General features: G+C 34.6%; 2 protein-coding genes across 11 annotated transcripts; one reads left to right on the top strand and one right to left on the bottom strand.

Annotated features, from left to right (window-relative positions):
• Positions 1-552: 552 nt before the first annotated feature.
• Positions 553-11556, bottom strand: LOC105454506 (fatty-acid amide hydrolase 2-B). 6 transcript variants are annotated; one of them, XM_011697167.1, is made up of 10 exons: positions 11351-11556; positions 4103-4105; positions 3496-3705; positions 2862-3065; positions 2509-2714; positions 1989-2131; positions 1734-1912; positions 1193-1582; positions 886-1068; positions 553-807 (listed from the first exon to the last, which is right to left on the bottom strand). In XM_011697167.1, exons 3-10 carry the CDS (start codon positions 3667-3669, stop codon positions 709-711), a joined length of 1578 nt encoding a protein of 525 aa, XP_011695469.1. In that variant the 5' UTR covers positions 3670-3705; positions 4103-4105; positions 11351-11556; the 3' UTR covers positions 553-708. The 6 variants fall into 6 exon arrangements, with proteins under 6 accessions (XP_011695469.1, XP_011695467.1, XP_011695470.1 ...); XM_011697165.1 differs by lacking the exon at positions 4103-4105 and having other exon boundaries at positions 3496-3703; positions 11339-11556; XM_011697168.1 differs by lacking the exons at positions 4103-4105; positions 11351-11556 and adding an exon at positions 9864-9934 and having other exon boundaries at positions 3496-3703.
• Positions 9947-20676, top strand: LOC105454504 (cytochrome b5 reductase 4). Of its 5 annotated transcripts, none has more exons than XM_011697158.1 (11): positions 9947-10265; positions 12986-13338; positions 16197-16367; positions 16724-16824; positions 16921-17080; positions 17540-17796; positions 17885-18107; positions 18375-18669; positions 18870-18956; positions 19245-19403; positions 19729-20676. In XM_011697158.1, the coding sequence occupies exons 2-11, from the start codon at positions 13086-13088 to the stop codon at positions 19739-19741; spliced, it is 1719 nt and encodes a 572-aa protein (XP_011695460.1). In that variant the 5' UTR covers positions 9947-10265; positions 12986-13085; the 3' UTR covers positions 19742-20676. The 5 variants fall into 5 exon arrangements, with proteins under 5 accessions (XP_011695460.1, XP_011695459.1, XP_011695462.1 ...); XM_011697157.1 differs by having other exon boundaries at positions 9949-10265; positions 19619-20676; XM_011697160.1 differs by lacking the exons at positions 9947-10265; positions 12986-13338 and adding exons at positions 13351-14073; positions 15330-15537 and having other exon boundaries at positions 19619-20676.
• Positions 20677-22013: the final 1337 nt, after the last annotated feature.

The raw sequence follows: 22013 nt of genomic DNA on the forward strand, positions 1-22013 counted from the left end.
TTCTATATAGAAGCTTGAGGTATGTAAATTCTGCGCAATGCAACATACAGTTGAATGTTAGCACACGGAGCTATTTTTTCTGTCATACCAATTTTTAATGTCTTATTTAAAAAATTGAGTTTTTTATTTCTCTCGTGTAAGAGCGCAGCGCGATGCTCTTATTTTAGGTTTAATTAGATGATACTGTTAATATAATTAGCTATGTTAGCTATATTATAAAGTCGTAATATTGATCGTTATTTCGAGAAGTCCTAATAAGCAACTGGTCACAAAATTCATATACACTTTCTTGTTTAGATATTATATAATACAAATGTTTTCTTGGAATTTTATAAATGCAAAAATCACAACATCATAAATATTATACAAACTTACTATATTCATCATGAAACTTATGGAATATCAAATATTGTAAGAAATTTCATATTAAATGCATATTAAATGAGTATATGTATATATGTATGTATATATATTCATGTGTATATCATACATACTTATCATATACATATTCACGTATGTATTTATTCACGTGTATAATTTTATAATTTGTACTTTACCTCGATAGTTGTTTATGTACTTGAAAATCTTTAATGTAAATATAATACTTTGCAAGAGAGAGAGAGAGAGATGGCAGGGTTCGGTAAGATGAGGCTTTTATGTGTATCATGTCGTTCGTCCATAGAATTATTGTCTATGACAGTATTGACGTCAAGCTACTATTGTTGGTGGCACCCATCCTCCGAAACCTCGTTCCAATTCTTCCGCAACAGCGAGAGTCAAATGATCCTGATGAAGTCCTGCTACGACCTATTTATGATTAAAAATAACATTATTTAAGGTACAAGTGAGATACTTTTTTAATTATAGAAATATACCAATACACACCTGCAGTCCAATGGGAAGTCCTTGTTTATTTAAACCTAATGGACAAGCTGTAGCCGGTAGGCCTAGCACATTAATGATTGCAGTATAAGAAAAGTTGAAGGGTTTACACAACGGTTCGTAGTGCATTGGAGCTGCGGTTGGATGCGATGGATACAAAAACACACCGTCCTCTCCCAAAATATCCTAAAAGAATATGATTAAGGAATAAAACATCGCATATGTTTTCATACATTTTATAGCTACAGTGACATTCGAAGCGTATTTTGATATCAAATCCTACAACATAAAAAACACAGCGCAATATTACCTTAAATTCCTGATAAAGATCTTTACTCTGTTGCATAAGTCGAACGTGTTTCTCGCTTCCATGTTTTATGCCGAATTTTTCGAACATGGCAGTTATAAGAGCGACTAAAGTGTGATTGCTCATAAACAACATCCACTTAATGAATTCCAACCAGATATTAAGTTGGTATTTCCTGTTAGTTAGCTCGTACGAAAAGTCTTTCTCGTCCTTGCACGCCATGTTCGCCAGCCAAAGGGCAATGCCCTTTTTCAACAACTTCACGTTTAATTTCGTGGCATTAACTTTGTGCGCTTTCTCGAAATAATTCACCACTCTTTTCATAGCGGCTTTTATCTCAGGATCCACTGGCGAAATTAAATACTGACCACCGTCGTCCTCCATATAATAGAGCTAAAGTTCACATAAAAAAATATCATTTACCCTGATTATTGTATGACAAACTATTAACTCTGATATTTTGCTGGAAAAGCATGCACGATATACAAAGTAAGATTATATCCAAGAAGAAAAAATTAAGTATTTCAATATTAAACAAACTTGCCTTAATCTTCGAAATGTCCACTTTTTGATTTAATTTTAATAAATCAGCATTTTTGTCTGCGATAATTTTAAAAATTAACGTCAAATCTTGCGCGTATCTACACATTGGTCCAATAGCGAGTAATTGATCTTGGTCAAAGCTATGCGCACTAGGATACTGGCCATCATTCGAGACGACTCCTATAATAAAAATGTAATTATTTTCACATTGATAACAAGAAATATGTACGCTATTCAAATCCTCAATTTTCCTTACCCTTAGATGGCTTATGGCCAAAAATTCCATTGAAGAATGACGGTATACGAATAGAGCCACCAATATCCGAGCCAATTCCAAACGGTGATCCAGCTGCTGCTTGTAAACAGCCTTCACCACCCGAAGAACCGCCTACAATATGTCTGAAAGTGGATAACGATGAAATAAGAAAAGTTCCTGTAGAATGAATCTTTAATTTAAAATCTTATTTATTGAAAATTTATATCTCATTATATGAATTTATGTGATACGCTCGAATTTAAATTATGATGAAGTTACGAAGAAATTGCATAGCTCACTACTGCCTACGCATGGCATATTTATAATAATATATATTGAGCATTAAAATAAACTCAGTAATAATATTCTTTATAATTTAGTTGCTCATTATAAGGTAAAATTGATTTTATTCTCAATCAAGCACATTTTTTTCAATAAATAATTATGTTTTTAATTAATATTGTGTAACTTATTATATTATATTATATTATGCCGAATAATGATGTAACATATATTGTACCTTGTGTTGTAGGGATTCTTGGTGATACCGAATAGATAATTATGGCTTTCCCACCACATCGCTAATTCTGAAACATTTGTCAGTGCCAGAGGTATGGCTCCAGCTGACCTCAATAATCTTATCACCTCTGCATCTTTATCAATAACAATGTTCTTACGTACAACTAGACCGGCCGTTTGCTGCATGTTTTCGATCGCGATACAGTCCTGCAATGTAATAATACACATATCATTAGTTATTACAGATTATTATCACATAATTACGTTAATAGGCATAAAGCGAGAAACTAATCGCTCGATCTGTCATCTCTAATGGAATTAAAGGAATGAATAAAATAAGAACCAAAAGTGTACCTTGGTGGTAAAAGGTATGCCGAACAATGGTTTCTCCTTGGCCAGAGACTCCACGGACGGAGCGTCCGGAGATTTTAATAGCTCGTCGCATTTTCTCGCCTCTTTCAGAGCTTTCTCAAAGCGATTGGCGACCACACAGTTGAGTATCGGTTGAATTTCCTTTATTCTTTCTATATACGAAGATACCACATCTTCCGAAGTTAACTGTTAATAATAAGCAGTTACGTGATCAACTTAACCGACACAGGCGGAAGTGCGTCGTCTAGATAGTTAATAAGGCTTATCCTGGTCATTTTATTAACATATTTATAGCGACGCGCAGATCCAATTCTTTTCCACTTCGAAGAAACGATTAATAGAATGAAAAAGAAAATATAAGTTTCTCCATGCGAGTTGTTACAATTTCTTATCTATTAGGTTTAAGATAAACGCATTACAATGCTATTAAACATCGATTAATTCGCAAATAAAACTTCATTTCGTTATCAGATAATTCAAAACGACGGATTGTAAAAACATCGACGATTAGATAACCGGTAGGAGCTTTATCAAAAGCAAGCTGTTAAAATTTATTTATATTATTAAACGTCAGAGAAATTCGGCAGAGGGTGTTTTTCACAGGATAAAAACTTACTTGTCTGTTTCGAATTTTTAACGCTAAAGTGGTTGCGCTATGCAGGAGAGTTAAATCTTTGATGGGTGGTTGAGATTGTGCCGGTCCTCTGACAAAGGCAACTAACAGCAATATTCCTCTCACAATTAGCTCCAGCAGGCGATGACACACGCCGAGGATTTGTCGGGTTTGCATTCTGCCTTGTGTTTGCTCTTCAATTGATATTCACCTGTCAAGAGAAAAAAAAGGTTACAAATCTGCAATTCTAATTATTTTAAATGCATTTAATCGTCCATTGTGTACACAGCATTTTTATAAAATGCATCATTCATTGACAAAAGCACAACAAACACCTTCCTGCGTTGCGTGTACATTTCGATTAGTCGACATATTTAAATAATAATAAGTATATTATTAATTAAAACGAGATTTAACATTAAAAACTGTTTTCATCTCCACGAGTGCTGTTCCTATATAAATATTTATAACGTAATACTGCGAAATCGTGCAATGTGATAAATAAATCACCTTTAAGTCTTCGAGAAGTCACCGAGAAGAAATAACATTTCTACTAATGTAGTAACGTAAGTTATACTGCAACCAGTCGTGTTGATTAAAATATAAATAGCGGCCTAAAAGAAGGCTGTAAAATGTTGCACGAGGGTAACCGGTTTAATTTCGTGATCCGAAAAATTGCAGTAAATGTGCGGCGTCACTCGAAAACAACGGAAACGAAAAAAAAAAACGGACTGTTTCTCCACACTATATCGATTTCATTAATACGATTATGTATGACGATTGCGCGAAGAAATGTTTTTCAGAAATTCATTACGTGGTGCGTAATGATCGAATGCAAATATGATTCATCATGCCGCCTTAGATAATACATACTGCAGTGAGAATTGACTCGCGATATCGCGTACGCGAATAGGTACGTGCGCGGTACAAGTTATCGCGTGCCCATTCGTTTCTTTTTTAACACAAAGATTCTGCTCTGATAACACAAATAATGGTTCAAATTTTTGATTGTCCAAATTGTTTGAACACAGTACGAACGCGTTACGTTAATTTACGTTACGTTTTTAATTGTTGTAACAAACTCATTTTAAAAAAAGGCATTTTAATGGATAAATAAGTTAATTTGTTGATAAAAATACAAAAAAAAGTAGAAAGTAATTCTTTGCCGTTTCACATTCAGTTACAAATGTGAAAAGAGAGGAAGAGAAATGAGGATTAAAGAAGTACGTTTAAAGGAGAATATTAGTATATTACTGCATTATTATTTTTTAATAAGTCGCTTTGAAATCACAGCTTTGTTTGAAATTGTGTTAAAAAAGAAAATTTAAAAAGCAACATCGAAATTTATCTTTTATAAAATAACATTATATACGAATGTACGAAAAAGTGAAATTTCGTACTGAAACAAACAGCTCAGCGGAATTTCACTGAATATCGGCCTCTGGATATAGTATCGCGAGAAACGGATATAAATACTTCAAAATCGCGCGTGGTTTTGTTATGCATGGGTTGTGTATTTCACGTGTACGATAACTGGTGACATCATCGCACGTCGACGATAAATAATACGTAATAATAGGATGAAAACGCGGGTGAATCTTGCTGCTAGAGGAAAATTGCATCAATATTCCTCTAAAGCAGACCGATTTGAGAGCATGAATTCTAGAACGATGTACATGCTTACGCACTTAATCCGATGGACAACCATTAACGACGTAATCCGCGAAATTACGTGTCAAGGCTGACGGAACAATACGCTTGAATTTAAGCGGCTTTGCAAATAACGGAATTCAAGTAATACAAGTCGACCCGGGGTGCTTTTGTCACGACGGTGAAATGTCGATAAACTTTGTCTTTGCATTTTACGGCGATTTAATTACAACATTATTTGTCGAAGAGTAAAAAGTTGCGAAGCTTGTCGGGTCTTAAAAGTGCAAATTCACCTAGCAATTCAAACAGCAATTTAATTAGTAGCTTAAACTGAAAGTTCAAAATTTAATATAAATGGTGCTCGCTCGTTATTCCGCTGGCGGTCTGGTAGAAAAGTTTGAACTTTTAATTAATTCCTTTCAGAAGACCTCTATCAAGCTCTGTAAACCATTTATGTTTAACGCCATTTTTATGGGCAATTTACTATAAGTATACAATTTAATTTAATATATTAAATTAAATTGTAGATTCTTCTGTTCTATTATATTCTGTTCTATTGTAGATTGTTCTACAATTTAATTTAATATATTAAATTAAATTGTAGAAATTTCGCACAGAGAGTAGCGAATCGGATGGAGATCTTTTCACGTTTCAAGAAATTAATTGAAAGATTTTCCGTAGCTTCTGAACGCTCAAAAATATTTGCGAATTGTGAATATATATGTTGCGTATATCGCATCTGGTTTATTGTCACATTTCGAATGTCATTGCGGAGTGCTCGCGTGAGCACGAATCGCTTCTCGGTTTAAACAAGGCTATTTCATGCAATCACTCAAGATATACAAGGTTATATAGTTGCTACAAACACAAGGAGTAAAGATAATACAACTGAAATAAAGCAAACGAGCGGAATTTAATAGTATCTTACTTCGATAGATACCGATTCAATACTCCGCTAGATTGACGAATGTATATATGTTAATGCGATTTATGTTAATCTACTTCAGCGAGAAACTTGAGAAAATAAACAAAACAAACGCGCATTTGTTGTATATGTGTCCTAAACTGTAATATTAATCATTCGTTATATTGTATGTATAAATATTTAATGTATATGTTTATATATATAACAACGCAAAATTTATTGTTGCGGCACACTGCAAGTTTTACGCGCGGCAACAGATGCAACTTGAAAAGTGTTGGCCCGTCACTATGATGTAGAAACAATTGAGAGATAAGGATAATTTAACATATTATGCAATCAACAATATTATTTACATAAAGATCAGTTTGCAAAACGATACGTTCTACTAGAGCATGAATTATTAATATCTGCGATGTCACGATGTAAAAATACATCGGACTCCTGCATAGTTCAGATGGACGGAAAAACGAAGCGAAGCATGTAAACGTGTATATGTATATCATGTGAACATAAAAATTTTGATAAATTGCTTACCATTTTTATCGCGAGCAATCAACATATGGATATAATTATAGAGATAGCTTATAGAAAGATACCGTCACACGTGTGAACTTAAAATATGTATGACAGAGATTATATATATACATCACGTATATACTCATCTATCGATAGTGAATGAATGGAAAAACTTTTTCATTATTTTATTTTATCTAAAACTTTTAATCCTCCATTTGTAATTCGAATCTTTTTCCATGCGAATCTTTTTTGGCATAGCGAAATTTCACTCTCAAATTTCGCCGAATAAAGAGAGAGTGGATTAATTAAAGGTTTTAACATTTGATTTAAAAAAATTATTTGGTAATGTAATAGAGATGTTAAAAAGTAACATTGAATTTTTTGAACATCTAGAACAGTAAAAAAAACTTGAGCTGGACAAAAGGAACCAGACTGCAGACGCAGAGAATAAAAAAATTAATATACAATTTCTAGTATTAAATGTACATAATTAATGTTGTGTAATGTAATTAATTCCGCTTATTTTATGCAATCGCTCGGTATTTAGCAAACTAACGTAAAGTGTCGCAAAAAGATAATGAATGTATTCGATGTAAATGCATGATAGATACAGATATACGTTTGTTTTAATGTAATAATGAAAGAAATAAAATAATAGAAATATCGTTTTCATTTATCGACGACATCGCTTCTCTTCCGCTATGACCAATGCCATTATTATTTATGACACGAGACTAAAATCGAGGATCATTAAATTGAAGCTAAATTAATTCTGCTAGGCGTCCAATACGACCTCCCAAGGTTAGCGCGAATCGTCCAACTAATAATTCATCTTTACGACTAACTATATCATAATACAGGAAGGAACGGTGAATCGGCAATTACGCTTGGATTAATTAATCCAAGATTATTGAATAGAAAAAAAAAAACGAAGGTTGGGAAAAAAGCACGAAGCGCATCGCGGTGAAGCGCGAAGCAACGCGTCGAATACAATCGTTGACACGCGGATGTGTGATTTCGTCCAAGGCTATTAACGCTAAACTTTTCCTTCCAGTCTTCGGCCGCGATTACTATCCAAAACACATCTGTCGCGGATTCAAAAAGTGCGTTGATTTTTAATGAATTTTTTTCTTAAAGTTAATTTTTTTTTTAGAAAATTTAATTTAGTTTAATTTTTTAACTTCTCCCTTTCTCGATTCAGTTTCTTCTTTTGGTTTCATTTGACAACACATCCAACTATAATTTTACGTATAGCTCAAATACTATGCGGGAAACAGACTACACTTTGAACAATAATATTGATATTTTGATAATTCTCAAGTTTCTCCTTTAATCCGGAATGGAATTAGACCGGAAGAATCGTTTGGCTTACAGCCATACACACCAGCGCGGTTGACATTCACCTAATTTGGCGTCCTCGTTAACTCGACGATTTCGCGAGATTCCTCGCGACGACGAAACTGTACTTTCGCCGGAAGTATCCGCTTTACCTGTATGCACCTCGTCAATTCGAAATTCCGTCTCGCGAAATATCTCGCGCGTCGCTCGCAGGACGTGCCAAGCTGAAGGAATCCCGGCAACCGGAAGCCCCGTCTCTTTGTCTCCGATCCCACCTCGGACGGCGAACGATGTTTTGTTACTTATAAATTCGGAGCCGTTTCACGCGACATCCGTGACTTAATCCCTCCGTGTCGAAGGAACAACGAGGAACCGAGCAAGTATATATATGTATAAGTTCACCGCACCGCTGTGCCGCGTCTCGATTCTCGGCAGGATTTCACTACGCGATACCGCGATATCCGCGGTCGATTTTTCATCCGCGCCGCTCCCGGCGCGACTCTCGGCGCGAGTCGTCTGGCGAAACGCGCTTACACAAATGGAGATTGACCGGTGTGCCGCGTCAGCCAGCACGTCGTCGGCAGAAGGAGAGAGAGAGACGATCCGGTCTCTCCCCCTCCCCCCTTCCGTAAGTAACACACGGGGCGGATCACGCAGTGGGAGTACTCACCGGGATGGGCGAGCGATTTAAACCAGGAGTCATCGGCGATGCCTCACACGGGATTCTGCTTGTACCTTTTTCTTCCTCTCTCTCGCTCTTTCTCGCACCCTTTCTCTCTCTCTCGCTCTCTTCGCGTCCGTCTCTTCCTCCCCTTTCGTGTTCGACTCGAGGACTCGCGTTCGCCGATTTTTCCGTGCACCGAGCGTCGTCGACGAGGACGATTGCGAGTGTGGCCGGCTTGCAAGCGATTGCGGCTCCGCTTTTCGCGCAGACGGAACGACACACGCCGACCGATGCCGACACGAACACACGATCCACCACCACCGCCGCCGTTCTCTGTGTGCGGCCGCGACGACGCGCGGCACGACTCACTTCGCTCCGGTGTTGCGAGTGGAGTCGGATCCCGCTCGGCTCCCGCCCGAACCGCTCCGATCTGTCGCGAATCTAGCGGGCGGCGAGCGCGGGATGATGAGAGCGGGGCTCGGCGGGTCGCAGGAGCGGGTCTCGGATTCTGTCCCCTCGATCTCGCACCCCGGGGTGTACTCGGGGGGATGGTGCTCTCTGCGATTTCAATGAATTTTCAATGAACAGATTCCGGAACTGGCCGGTTTCAGGGAACTTTCCACGGCGGGGAAATGTAGACAAAATTTGAGATACGTTATGATCATTAAATATAAAATATCCCTTCGATTTAATTTATATAAAATATCTCTCGCAACGAACGACGCTTCACCGCCAAAACAAAAATTAATTTAAATTAACTAAAAGTCTATTACAGCGTAGAATATATGTATCACAAAGTGCATAAAAATAACTATATACAAATATCATTTTGTGCGTTTCAATAAGTGTGTAAGAAAATTGCTATATTTCTTTCTTATGTAACACATTTAATTTATATTTTATACTTTTCATGTGACTCACTTTAAAATTTTAATTATTGAACATAAAAAAATATCTATATTGGTCCGCAGAGCTAATAATAATTTAGCTGCAAATAGGAATTATAGATAGAAATAATTCTGTTTAAAGATAAATATCAGAAATAAATAAAATAAACGTCATAGAGAGAATTATCATAACAGACTGTCATTATTTTTCTTGTCATTATATTTTCTGAGTCATAAGCGCTACTATTGCAAGTCACTCGTTAGCCTTAGAAGTAAGTTCAACAACAAAAAATTTGTGAGAAAAAGTAAGAAACCAGTTGAATTATTTATGCCATTAAGTTATGTATGTATGTCGTTAAATTCAATTATAAATTGTATGTACAATACATACGGTTGGATACGGCCTTGCCGCGAGAGAAACGCTCCTGAAGTTGGCCGCGAGACGGAGCAGCTGAACGGAGCACGGAGGCCACGGGGACACTGAATATAATAATACGTAGCCACGGAGCATACAGAGAACCTAACCTCCAAAACGTGATCGCGGTCCTAGGCACGGCCACGAGCGATTTTGCTAAAGCCGTTTAACCTTTTCGGCGAAGCGCACGCGTGTGTTCGAAGTGATAAACAAATCGTATCGTGCTTCCGCACGTCGGATGTTGATCGTCCTCAGCCTCTCTTGGCGATTGTCGCGTACATAGATCGTCGGGGTTCGATGGACAAATAACCTAATCCGGGACAGCTCGCATGTTTCACGTGCCGCGAACAAGGGTTGAAATATATAAATATAATTCCGGTGAGTCCCGATGCTGTAGTCGCGTAAAAATAATCCTCAAAAATTCATCCGCTATAACTTCAAAATGAAAATTAACGTAAGAGAGATACTTTCCAGAAAAAATTGAATTTACTGGAATTAGAATCCATATCACGTTGAAGTTGTATTATATTTGTTTTTAATATTTTGTATTTTATTTATATTTTACTTTATAATATAGTAAATGTAATATATAATAATATGTATAAAAGAATATATTATATATATTATATATTATGTATACATATATATTTTTTAATTGTATATATATGTTATGTGATATATATATTTAAAGATAAAGCCATAAAGACAATAGTATTACTGTGATTGGATTTCTAACAATGAAACAATTTATCACTAATTTATCAGCTGTTATTACTTTTGTTGATAGAAGGATAAGATTATACAATCTTGCAAGTGTATATTTACGTATTTCAAAGATAATACGTTAAAAATATTTTTCTTTTTTATTTTGCAGTACAAAAGTCAGAATTTTGTGTATTATTTATATAAAAAAATATATAAATTTTTTATACATTTATTTTATCAATTTATTATTATTATTTATTATATATTATATACATAATCAATTTATAATCAATTTATTATTATTATTTATTATATACATAAGGAATTAAAAAAATATTCTCTTTTCTTAAAAAAAATTGAAAACTTACTACTTTTTGGAAATATTAATAAATATTATTTTTATGAACTGGCTTTTATTACCGTGCAAATATTTCAAGTGCAAATTACTTCACGGATATTCGCACATGTCAAGGGAGTCCATGATTGAACTTAGTTGAAAGACCTGTTCCAATATAAACAACACTTGCTTGACTGCTTACTCATGAGAAAAAAAAGCTGTCAGGGCACGTCCGTAAGGCTCATGAGACTGATATTGAGAGGTCCATAAATATAACAACGGATAAGCAAAATCAATACTATCCTGAGAATGAGTCTAACAATATTCTATCTTCTTATTTTAAATTATAGTCATTTTTTTTAAATGTGTATGATACAAGCGTTTTAAATAAATAAGATATGCGGGATACCTCGGTTAAAAATTAAAATTGTGTCCAAGTTGTCCAGGAATCGCCTGTTGTAGGAAAGCTCGCGCGCTTAAGCTCGCTCTCCATTGACGTAGAATACCGAATGTCGTACGTAGCAGCCACTCGCTTCCTAATCACTCGACAAAGAATGTTTAACGATCTGCGCAATTACTATTCCCCTGTATCAGCAGCAGAGTCACTCTAAGATCTTTCATAGGTCACGAACGAAATCAAAGTCTTATCGTTTTTTAATCGGCTTTTACGTAATAAAGTACTTTGAGCATGATTATTCTCCTATTCTATTCTCCTATTTCTTGAGTACTTAAAGCTCGATGTGCCTTTGCTGTACGGAAAACAAACATTGGAATATTTATTCTTAATTTAATTTTTTCTGAAATTCTCTCTTGCTTATTTATTACGCAGTCTTGAGGGTGAAATAAATTACAGATTTTTTCTTAATTTTAATAAATAATTTGTGATTTTGTTTTATTTTTTCGCCAAAATGATTTTTATCTTTTTATCTCTTTGTAGTTTGGAATAATGTATAAGTATGAGTGAAAGCAGGACAAGATTAAAGAGAGCACTTTTTAACGAGAGAATATTATTTATGCACATAATTTTATGTTCCGTTAAAATTTAATCCTAAAAGTTAAAAGTTAATCCTGTAAAAAGTACTTTTAGAATCTACATTTTTTTAATGTAATCGTTGATATACATATTGGCTATTCTCTAATATTTTTTGTTCAGTTTTATATTTATTTCTCTTTTTAAGCGAAGGAAACACAAATATCGAAATCGTAGAAATATCTTAATATCCGAAATTATTAATTTATAATAATATTTTCTATGGAAAATATACTTTATTTGGAATACAATAGCTTTAACAATATAAGAAAATGTTGGGACCTAAGATTCATAATTTTTTAATTGATATAATCCTGTTTATTTTTAACATAGATAAAAATAAAGTTAGACGCTTTTATAATTTTATCTATAAATACTAGAATTCTTTAAACTTTCTTTCCTATTTTTTAGCTAATAAATCTAACGTTATGCACATCCTTGCACGTGGTTGAGTGTCTAGTATATTTGTCGAGGGCAATCAAAAAAGAGAAAGTGTATGTGGAGAAAGTAATTGAGAGCGAGTGCTCGTGTTCTAATGCGTTTCGCTTTCTAGATTTGCGAACCATGCAATGCAAAAACGGGTGATGATGATCACCCGTATGCAATGCACAAGTTTTTATATTTTTGACGAATTTTCGATTTTAGAAGACATACGTGCAAAAATAATTTCACCATAAAAAAAAATTAAAGGGGTAGTGCAATCTATATTTAATCGATATCTAATCTAACAATGATTAATTACAATTTTAAAAATTTGATCTTGTGTCAAAATATTTACAATATTTAAAAATATGATTAATATAATTAATCCGTAAGAAAGTTTCGATACTTTTAAATCGCAAAATTATCGCTGTTAATTTTGACACCACTATATACGAGTAATAATATGCAGTTGCAATTATAATTTTGTTTATTAAATTATTAATGAATAACGTTAAACTATTAATGATCGTTTTGAAGAGTTATTAAATTTTCCTCAATGATTATTTCGTCAAAGTAATTATTTGCTTTAATTGTGTGTGACAGAGTTCGACCCACGTAAACCATGGGGTCTTTACCGGGACGTACCTGACGAAGCACATAGCGCTTTTACTTTCTCGGACTTTCCACATTCAAAAAGAAACTGATGGAGTCAACGAAGAAGAACGATCGGACTTCGGGGCCCCAATCGAGAGATAAGAATGGAAAAGATAAATGTCATAGTTATGACACCGACGATATACAGGACAAAATGAAGAAAGTGGACGTGAAAACGTCTTCGCCTGCGAGTCTATTGGCCAAGAATACCTTAGTGTTACCTACTGGTGTCATTAAGCCGAATCCAAGCGAGCAAGCGAAAGCAAAAACTACGACAATGCCATCGTCCGGATCTGCTACCGGTAAGAACATAAGATTTTTCTGAATGTTCTTTCAATCGAAGTAGGAGCGATAGTATTATAAGTCGTATTCTATGTCACATTTCATGAACCAAAGGAAATTGTACGAAAGAGAACACGTGAAAGATATTAGAGAGAATGTAAAAAAAATGCGAAATATTAATTATAATTAATTGATGATACTTTTTTATACGCACTCTTATAATTTTCGATAGAAATAGAATTCTTGAAATATCTCGAAATATCTATTATATATACATATATATAAAATTTTTAAACTTTTAAATTTTTACATCGAATAATTCTGAAAACTGATATACAGCACAAGAATTCTGTTTTTTTGGTGTTCATTTTTTATTCACGATTTGTATCACCGCATCCGAGATAGTTTTACTAATTCAATCGAATGACACACTTATTTAATCGATCAAATAATCGATAGCTTTTTTCGTTGTTACTGAACTACTCTGCCATTGATCTTGATACGCGGAGAAGCGCGCTCCGACTGGCGAGAGATCCTGCGTGTTGAGCTGAGCGTCGTCCATCGCTACTATATTGATCTACCTGTCTCAGGGTTATATTCGGCCGCGTGTTTCAGCGCAGTACCCTCCGGTCCTTCACCACGAGATCATCGGTATCTAGCGTTTCTCTCGTCTCGCCGACGAGGCCCCGCGTCGCATCGCGTTTCCGTCCCAGTTTTAAGAAGCCATTGTCAGTGAACCGTTGCTTCTCGATAATGTAGATGACCTTGTCATTCTTTTTCGGATATGCATATCTCGCGTTGAGAGCGGACGTTTCGGGTACACCGTTAGCCGCGCGTTACCTCATTGCACATGGATTTTGAATAATTAAGGGTTTTCCTCGCGTATCTTTATTATTAGTACGACAAATCGATGGTGACCCGAGAGTCAAGCAGGCTACCCTCAGTTGGAACCATTTAACTTAACCAGATGAAGAAGGATCACCTTTTTCTTTATATCTTGCTTCTTTATTAAGATTCTAGTCAATTCAGCGCGTTTTTAGTATGATCTGTTGAGTTCATTTCTGCATAAGACACTATCTAAAAGATTATTATTTCTTTCTAAAAGATTTCTTATGTAAAAGATTATTATTTCATGGATTTTTTGACGAAGTTTGGATAAATTATTGTGAAAATTTGATAAAAAATCTCTTTAAGTTCCATTTTTTGTTTTTCAAAACGTTACATGGCTTTATGTGAAATTAAACTCGAAATTAAAATTTACTAATAGATTCTATTTGAAATTCATCTGAGAAATAAAATTGTTTTCAATGTGCAATGCTAATATTATGTTCTAATTGTAGATTGGTTATAAATAAAAAGCTAAATGTATTATCATAAAAGATGTATGATCAAAAGAGATCGATGAATATTTTTTATATAACTAAACTTTTAACTAAACGAGAAAGAAAGAGAAAAAAGAGAGGGCGAGCATAGTAAAAAATATAATTAAAAACAGCACTATGTTGCTATGAATTAATTAAATTAAAATGATTTAATTAAATTGAAAGAGCATATAAAAGATATCACACAGGCGTTGGATTATCATCCTATCGGATATTGGATTAAAAATTTTCAGCCAGTAGTGAACGCGATATCTGTGTATCTGTATGAAATCTATTTAAATTTGCACGATATTTCCATTTCATAAATTAACTAGTTGTTTGTAATTGAATATATCTTAATTGGATTTAATTAGTTTTAACGGTAATAGCCATCGGTATATAAATTTGTTCAATATGTATATATACATGTATATTAGTATACATTTTATGTATATTATGTCATCAACGTTATTGATATTATCTGTGACATTATTACATCTCTAACGCGTACGGTACTATTAATACGTTTCGTCGCCTCTTTGTAAAACGCATCTCCTCGTTCACCTCGCGTGCTTTATTTACTCCTTCGTCTTGTTTATCTCTTCATGTTAAACGCGTTAAAGAAAACTCAATTTTCCCACGTTATCAAGGCGAACTCTGCAGACTGTCACATTGTGAGAACTTTTTATCGGTTTCGCGTTTTGCACGAAAAAGCGACTGCAAAAAAAAAATGATGATCTTGTCTCCGCGATTCCTGTTGTCCCGATGAAAAAATGCCACGATGCTGCGGCGCTTCTTTGGTTTCCGCCGCGGATCGCAATGGATCTCCGCAGAGCCTCGGTCTGCAGATCCAGGACGGTTAGTAATTAGAGTAATTGCCAATTAATCTATTTTCTCGATTGCGTTTACATGCACCCGCACGTGTACACTGTAGATAAATTGCGCCCTTATGTTCTCGACCACTAATTTGTACGGTAATGCATAAATCGAATGAAGACGTCAATAGAAGGAGCAGGTTTTCAAGAGTTAAAAATGTTGTTACAATTTTGCTTTAAAAAATGTGAAAAAATGTTAATGTTCGTAGATTTAAAGAAAGATTTTTAAAATGTTAGGAATTTATGAGATATAATTGAAATAGTAAAAGCATTATAATTGATTGTGAATAATTAATTATAAATAACAAAATTGAATTATATGAACAATTAAGTGAGTTTTATAATAACTTAATAACTTTGAGATACGAGTGTAATATTTCTTTTATACTCTCTAAATTTTTTGAAGTGAAATTTCACTCTAAGGTGTGAAAATACTGCCACTCAAGTGGCCAAGTGACAGTATTTTCGCTCTTTTGGAGAGAGATTTCACTCTTTTGGAGTGAGATTTCACTCTTTTGGAGTGAGATTCACTCTAGAAAATTTAGAGAGTATATCTCTAGTAATTTACTAAAATTTAGAAAAAGAAAATATAATAAAAATAGCAATAAATTTCTATTTCTAATTTTGTTTTCTTTTCCGCAGGAAACCCACGGAATAAAACTGCCTTAGCACCGGGGCACAGTTTGATGGATTGGATTCGTCTGGGTAATTCGGGAGTAGACTTAACTGGAGTCGCTGGTGAACCACAAGTCGTAACGTTATCTGAGCTTGCTAATCATAACAAGCAAAACGACGCTTGGATCGCAATCCGAGGTTTGTTTATTTCTGTACTTTATGCCCGCTAGAAGAAGACTCTCTTTGCCCTCGACAAGAACTTGTGAAACATTTAATGTACCGTCAGCAATATGTCGTTCACTTATGGTTATAATGTTATTTAATATATAAAATGTTTAACTATACGTAAAGAATATTAAATGGTTTAATCAGATTTATTTAAGTACTCAATAATCAATAACATTTTGATTGCTAATGTAATTAATTTTTTGTCACTTACTGACTTTTATATATATATATATATATATATATATATATATATAAAATTAATTTGTTTTGCCACAAATCTATCGCTTAGTTTGAATTCTAATTTTTGCATTTGATTTTAATTGCAGGGGTGGTATTCAATGTTACGCGTTATATGGATTTTCATCCGGGTGGAGTCGACGAATTGATGAGAGGCATCGGAAAAGACGCCACGAAGTTATTCGAAAACGTAAGAGCCATCACTTCCGCATCTCACGCTTTATATTCTTATACTGTCTCGCTAAGCGGTAATTATTTTTATGTACCCGTAGATCGTTAATTCCAGGTGCACGCTTGGGTGAATTATCAGAGCATTTTGCAAAAATGCGTCGTAGGCAGATTAAGTCGTGGTACTTCCTCCGCGTCGAGCACTTCCTCTATAACAGAAAAATCGGATACGAACAACTGTTTGCCCGTGACGCTGAGTCGAAACAAACGTTCCACTGGTGAGTGCCCATTGTAGCAGTTGCACCGTATTGTTTTCTAGGTCATCTATATTTAGAGAAGCAGTATTGGATTAATAAATCGGTAGATGGTATTGGCTCATTACAGAAGTTGTGTATAAGCTTGTATTATTCGCAAGTAATATGAGTGAGACGCTTTTCTATAAATTGATAAATGTCAAAAATCTATTAATTTCTAAAGTACAATCATTTATGAATATTTATAAAATATATATATATTTTTTTCAATTATTTTATTTAATAAACACAAAATGATTCCTTTAACCTATTGAATTTATTGTTATCATATTAATTAAATTAATGATTTACAATTAGATATGAATAGTTGCGTGATTAATGACAAATATTAAATTTTATTCAATCGTGCATTTAATAAAGTGTAGGTTAGAGCAAATTTTTATTCGACTTCTTCGATTTAAATTCAAATTTTTATTGTTTCAGCACAAAAGACAGTTGATGGAAACTCGTCGGATTCACCGAATGTGAGTATGGATTGGCGGCAAACATCTAATTCTATTACACTCTTCTATCAAGGCGCACGCGACTACCCGGGAATATATTACCGATTACAAAGGTTGAGTGGCTCGAAAATCATCTTCAGGCTAATCTTTGAAAAGCACATTATCATCCACGAGCTCGAATTAATCGCAGACGTGGAATGGCCGCCAGTGTGTAAAAGAGATTTCGATACAATGCAGGTAAACTATTGAATTAACTTATATAATAGTTATGTACATTTTTCACATAGCGCGTGTTTCGTAAACTCAACAAATCTATATGTTGCAGGTAGACTTTACGTTTACAAAGAAGCTTAAAGATATTTGGAAATCTCAGGGAAATCATACGCTATTGCAGGAGTCAAGCACAAATAAACGCACGTATACAGAGTACGAAGTACTCAGTAACACACCTCTTTGCAAACTAGTTAATTTGTTAGTTTTACGTGCGAAAGATTTTCTAGAATTAATTCCCGTTGGTAGACATATAGAAGTCAAAATGAATATAATGGGTAAGTGGTAGATCTCTGCTTTAAAAAAAATATTTATTCTTATCAATATATTTAAATATTTAACTTTTGACATATTTTAAGCTTTTTAAATATTTAACTTTTTTATTGATAAAACGAGTTTACAAATTTTATCAATAAATGGAATTTTAAAATCAATATATCTATATGGCACATTTGTATTAAATATATTTTTATGTTTGTAAAAATGTAATATCAAGAATATGCTGATATCAAGAATATGCTAACATTTTTGTATGTTTGCCGCAGGAATGGAAATATCAAGGTTGTATACGCCTGTCCCACCGTGCCTTCATCCCGAAGATATGGCGCCAAATTACAAGCCTGATTGCATTTGCTTGATGATAAAGCGATACCCAAATGGCGCACTTAGTCCGTCCATCACCAAATTACAACCTGGCCAAACCTTTATGATGAGCAATGGTTTAGGTGCCTTTGTAACCGAATCTTTCGATCGGTTTCCTATTATTCACATGCTGGCAGGTGGAACGGGTTTAACCGCGATGTTAGGAATAATTCAGCGAGCTTTAGCGAGGCGCAGTGTGTAAGTATTAGCATATTTCGTTTGAGAACCGTATTTTATCCTTAAACGTGAAAATAATACGAAATAAAAAAAATAATACGAAATAAAAAAAACAAAAAAAACCATGATGTCAACAATAGATTAATTTGATTAATATATTATAACACATTTATTTCTGTTTGTATTTCTGTTATCTTTAATTAATTTAAAATCTTTTTCAGAAAATTAATCAATCTTCTAAATTTCAATAAGGATGAAGACAATATGTTTTACGTAGCGCAGCTTGAAAAAGTATCCGCAGAGAAGAAGTAAGTACACGCGCGTGAAAATGTACATATGATTTAAATTTTAACAAGGAGAAATTATGTTTGCGTTTAAAATGTGTCATTATTATACCAATTTATGCATGAAGAAATGGGTAAAATATTAGGGCGCGCGCGTGGATACATGATATCGACATGATAGATAATGATGTCATACGTAAAAAATTGTATTCATTATGAATCGATATAAGATAACGTAACATCTGTTACTCCGAAAATAAAAAGAGATTTTATCGAACTGGAGACTACTAATATTTCATATTTGTTCGTTAGGTTCAAAATTACACATATCCTTTCACAAGCTGGAGATAAATGGGAGGGTAGACGCGGTACAGTATCCGATGAATTATTGAAAGAATTGATTGGCGAGTGTTCACCAGAGGGATGCGTATTTACGTGTGGACCAAAAGGATTTATGCTATCTGCAAAAAAGTACGTGGTATTTTTTTTATTTAAACGTATTTTATATTTTTATATTTTTTATAATTTAAATCATAAATAACTATATTTATTTATAATTTAAGTAGCAAACGTGATTTCAATGTTTCATTATATGAAAAAAAAATTGTATGGCCGCTCCGTTTTAACTGTAATTTTCAGCACTTTGCCGCATCTTGATTATTTGCCTTGGTGCAATTTTGTTTTAGGTGTATTCAGACACTTGGTTGGAAATCTCACCAAATATACGATTTCGACGACTAATCGTCTGCGCTGAAAGTATACGTGCCATATATATGTATGTTTCCTTTCCTTTCAGAGAGTCTTTCTAGAGAGCCTAATAAGATATGAAACTTCGTACCTGTCGAAACCACGTTTAGTTAAATATTAGTACAGATATTCTGTGACAGTTATGCGAACTGTCATTGATGTGTCTATCGTCAAGGCGTATTTTTCTGGGATTATGAAGATTTTTAAGCACTTTTACTCCCGCCATCTCCGCCCATAACGATACAACATTCTTAGCTGCGATAAATTGTAATACTGTCCGTATATAAAGTAGACATTTACATGTACTTTTGCAACCAGGTAATATGACATAAAAGTAGAGAAAATAGAGAGAGGCGAACTTGTGCGATTTAGGATAATATAGGAAAGTGACATATTCCTCACCAAACATATGCAAGATCTGTTCTATACGGTTCTATTGAAAACATTCTATTGAAAGCAGTCTATTGCAAACATTCTATAGAAAATATTCATATATATGTTCTATTACAAAAGGAAATGTTCATTACAAAACTGTCTCTGTAGACTACCATGTAACGGTAAAGCTACTATATATATATATATACTTTCAATTTTATATAGTTTATTAGTCATTGAGCTATATAATCACATTGAATAATATACATATCTTTTCTGTGAGAATTTTAAGCCTGTATAGGAAATGCACAAATTACATAAGCGAGCAAAAACGCGTAACAAAAGTGAGTAGTTTTGTCATAGACAATTCTTTTTAGATTGTAGGATGCATATTTTTTATAGGATCAATGACATTTTTAATTAATGTCTTAAATTTATTCGCTGGAAAACATGTTTTTAATATGTGTTGTTGGCGCTTTATTTTTTTATGTAGATAAATTAAAATCGGATAATTGTTCTTTGAGGGGAGATGCCATAAAATGCGCTGTGCATTTATACAATACATATAAATATGTATGCCGGTATTAATTGCAAATAAATGCATATAGAATGATTAAAATCCGTTGAAGTATATTACATTTTTATATTAAAATATGACATCGTATCATTTTAAAAGTCGTTCTTTAAATATAATTATCATTAAAGCGACGAAAAATTTCTGAAGGGATAAAATTTTTTCGCGGAAATTAATTATGATCTATTCTCGATGCTAAATAACTTTACGATTGCTATCGTTATTCACCAGTTAAACGACAGCATTACATTTTTAAAATTCAATTTGCGCTTTGATATTACTTTTATTTCCATCGCACGCGTTAGATATGTATGCGTTTTTTTTTCTTTTTCGTTGTTTGTGACTCAGATGCTTTTATCTTTGCACAGTTGAAAAACTTTGCGACGCGACTAAATTTCTCATTTCTTCCTCTCGAAACGCATCCGAGAGTGCCACGAAAATCGTGAAGATATACCGTGCGCTTGTCTCCGCTAAATTTCTTAGGCTGAATAACTGCCGGGTAAATCTCTCGAGTGCATCGTAGATAGGGGAAGAGAGTGGAAACGGGGGGGGAGGATGGAGATGTAAATTCTCACCTTCAATCTCTCCGAGACGCTCCGCCACCCCCAATAATGTACACCGGTATATTTATCTAGGTAACCCCGGAGGAAAGAAAGAGGCGAGAGAGCGTAATAACGTCCCGCCCGCCGTTCCTCTTCCTCCCCTCTTCCCCCCTCCCGGCGAGCGAAGGTTTTCACAAAAGGGCTGCCGTCGACCGTTCGACCGATAAGGGAAAACTTTCCATAATGCAAAACTTTGCGGCCGGCTTAATTTTCCGGCGCCGTGTACAGAAGTGTCTATTGATCGCGGTAAGTTTCTCCCCGTGCGATATGACGTAACGACGTATCGGGCGGCGGGATGAATGTCTTTTAGTCGTCGTCGTCGCGGCGCGAAGTAAATTTATGTCACGGACAAGGCGCCGTGCCGCGCCGTTGGATACCGATCGTTCGATCACGCGACCTCTTTGACCTCTTCGCAAGCTTTTCTCAAGCTGGCCATGTGAAATCGCGCGGAAAGCTTGGAGCGTTTTCGCGGTACAGCAGCAGCAGCAGTTCTTTCGAGCATTTAACTGGCTCGAATACGCGAACAGATTTATACATGAGTGCGCCCGTAATTGACGATCAACTCCACTCTACTTCGTTATGAAAATCGACAATTTACATATTGAATACGATGATAATCATTCACTATCTGATCTTTCAGTGGGACCCTGGTGGTTGCTGCAGGTAGCCGTACGCTATCGAAAAAATCGTTTGAATGAAAATTTTGAAACAAAATTTTAAATAACTGGATTTTAAAAATTAATTGAAATAATTAGTGTAAAGTAAAAAGTGCACTGTTCAACA

Source organism: Wasmannia auropunctata, unplaced genomic scaffold, assembly GCF_000956235.1.
Source record: "Wasmannia auropunctata unplaced genomic scaffold, wasmannia.A_1.0 LD335985.1, whole genome shotgun sequence".
In the NCBI taxonomy this organism is placed as follows: domain Eukaryota; kingdom Metazoa; phylum Arthropoda; class Insecta; order Hymenoptera; family Formicidae; genus Wasmannia; species Wasmannia auropunctata.

Bases quoted from the DNA above. Each gene is read 5' to 3' on its own strand.
- LOC105454506 (XM_011697167.1), bottom strand. From the start codon at position 3,669: ATGCAAACCCGACAAATCCTCGGCGTGTGTCATCGCCTGCTGGAGCTA. The intron at 1,913-1,988 runs GTAAGGAAAATT...TTTTTATTATAG, and splicing joins TGGCCATAAGCCATCTAAGG to GAGTCGTCTCGAATGATGGC. The intron at 1,583-1,733 runs GCAAGTTTGTTT...TGTGAACTTTAG, and splicing joins TGGACATTTCGAAGATTAAG to CTCTATTATATGGAGGACGA.
- LOC105454504 (XM_011697157.1), top strand. From the start codon at position 13,086: ATGGAGTCAACGAAGAAGAACGATCGGACTTCGGGGCCCCAATCGAGA. The intron at 16,368-16,723 runs GTTTGTTTATTT...TTTTAATTGCAG, and splicing joins CGCTTGGATCGCAATCCGAG to GGGTGGTATTCAATGTTACG. The intron at 17,081-17,539 runs GTGAGTGCCCAT...TTATTGTTTCAG, and splicing joins TCGAAACAAACGTTCCACTG to CACAAAAGACAGTTGATGGA.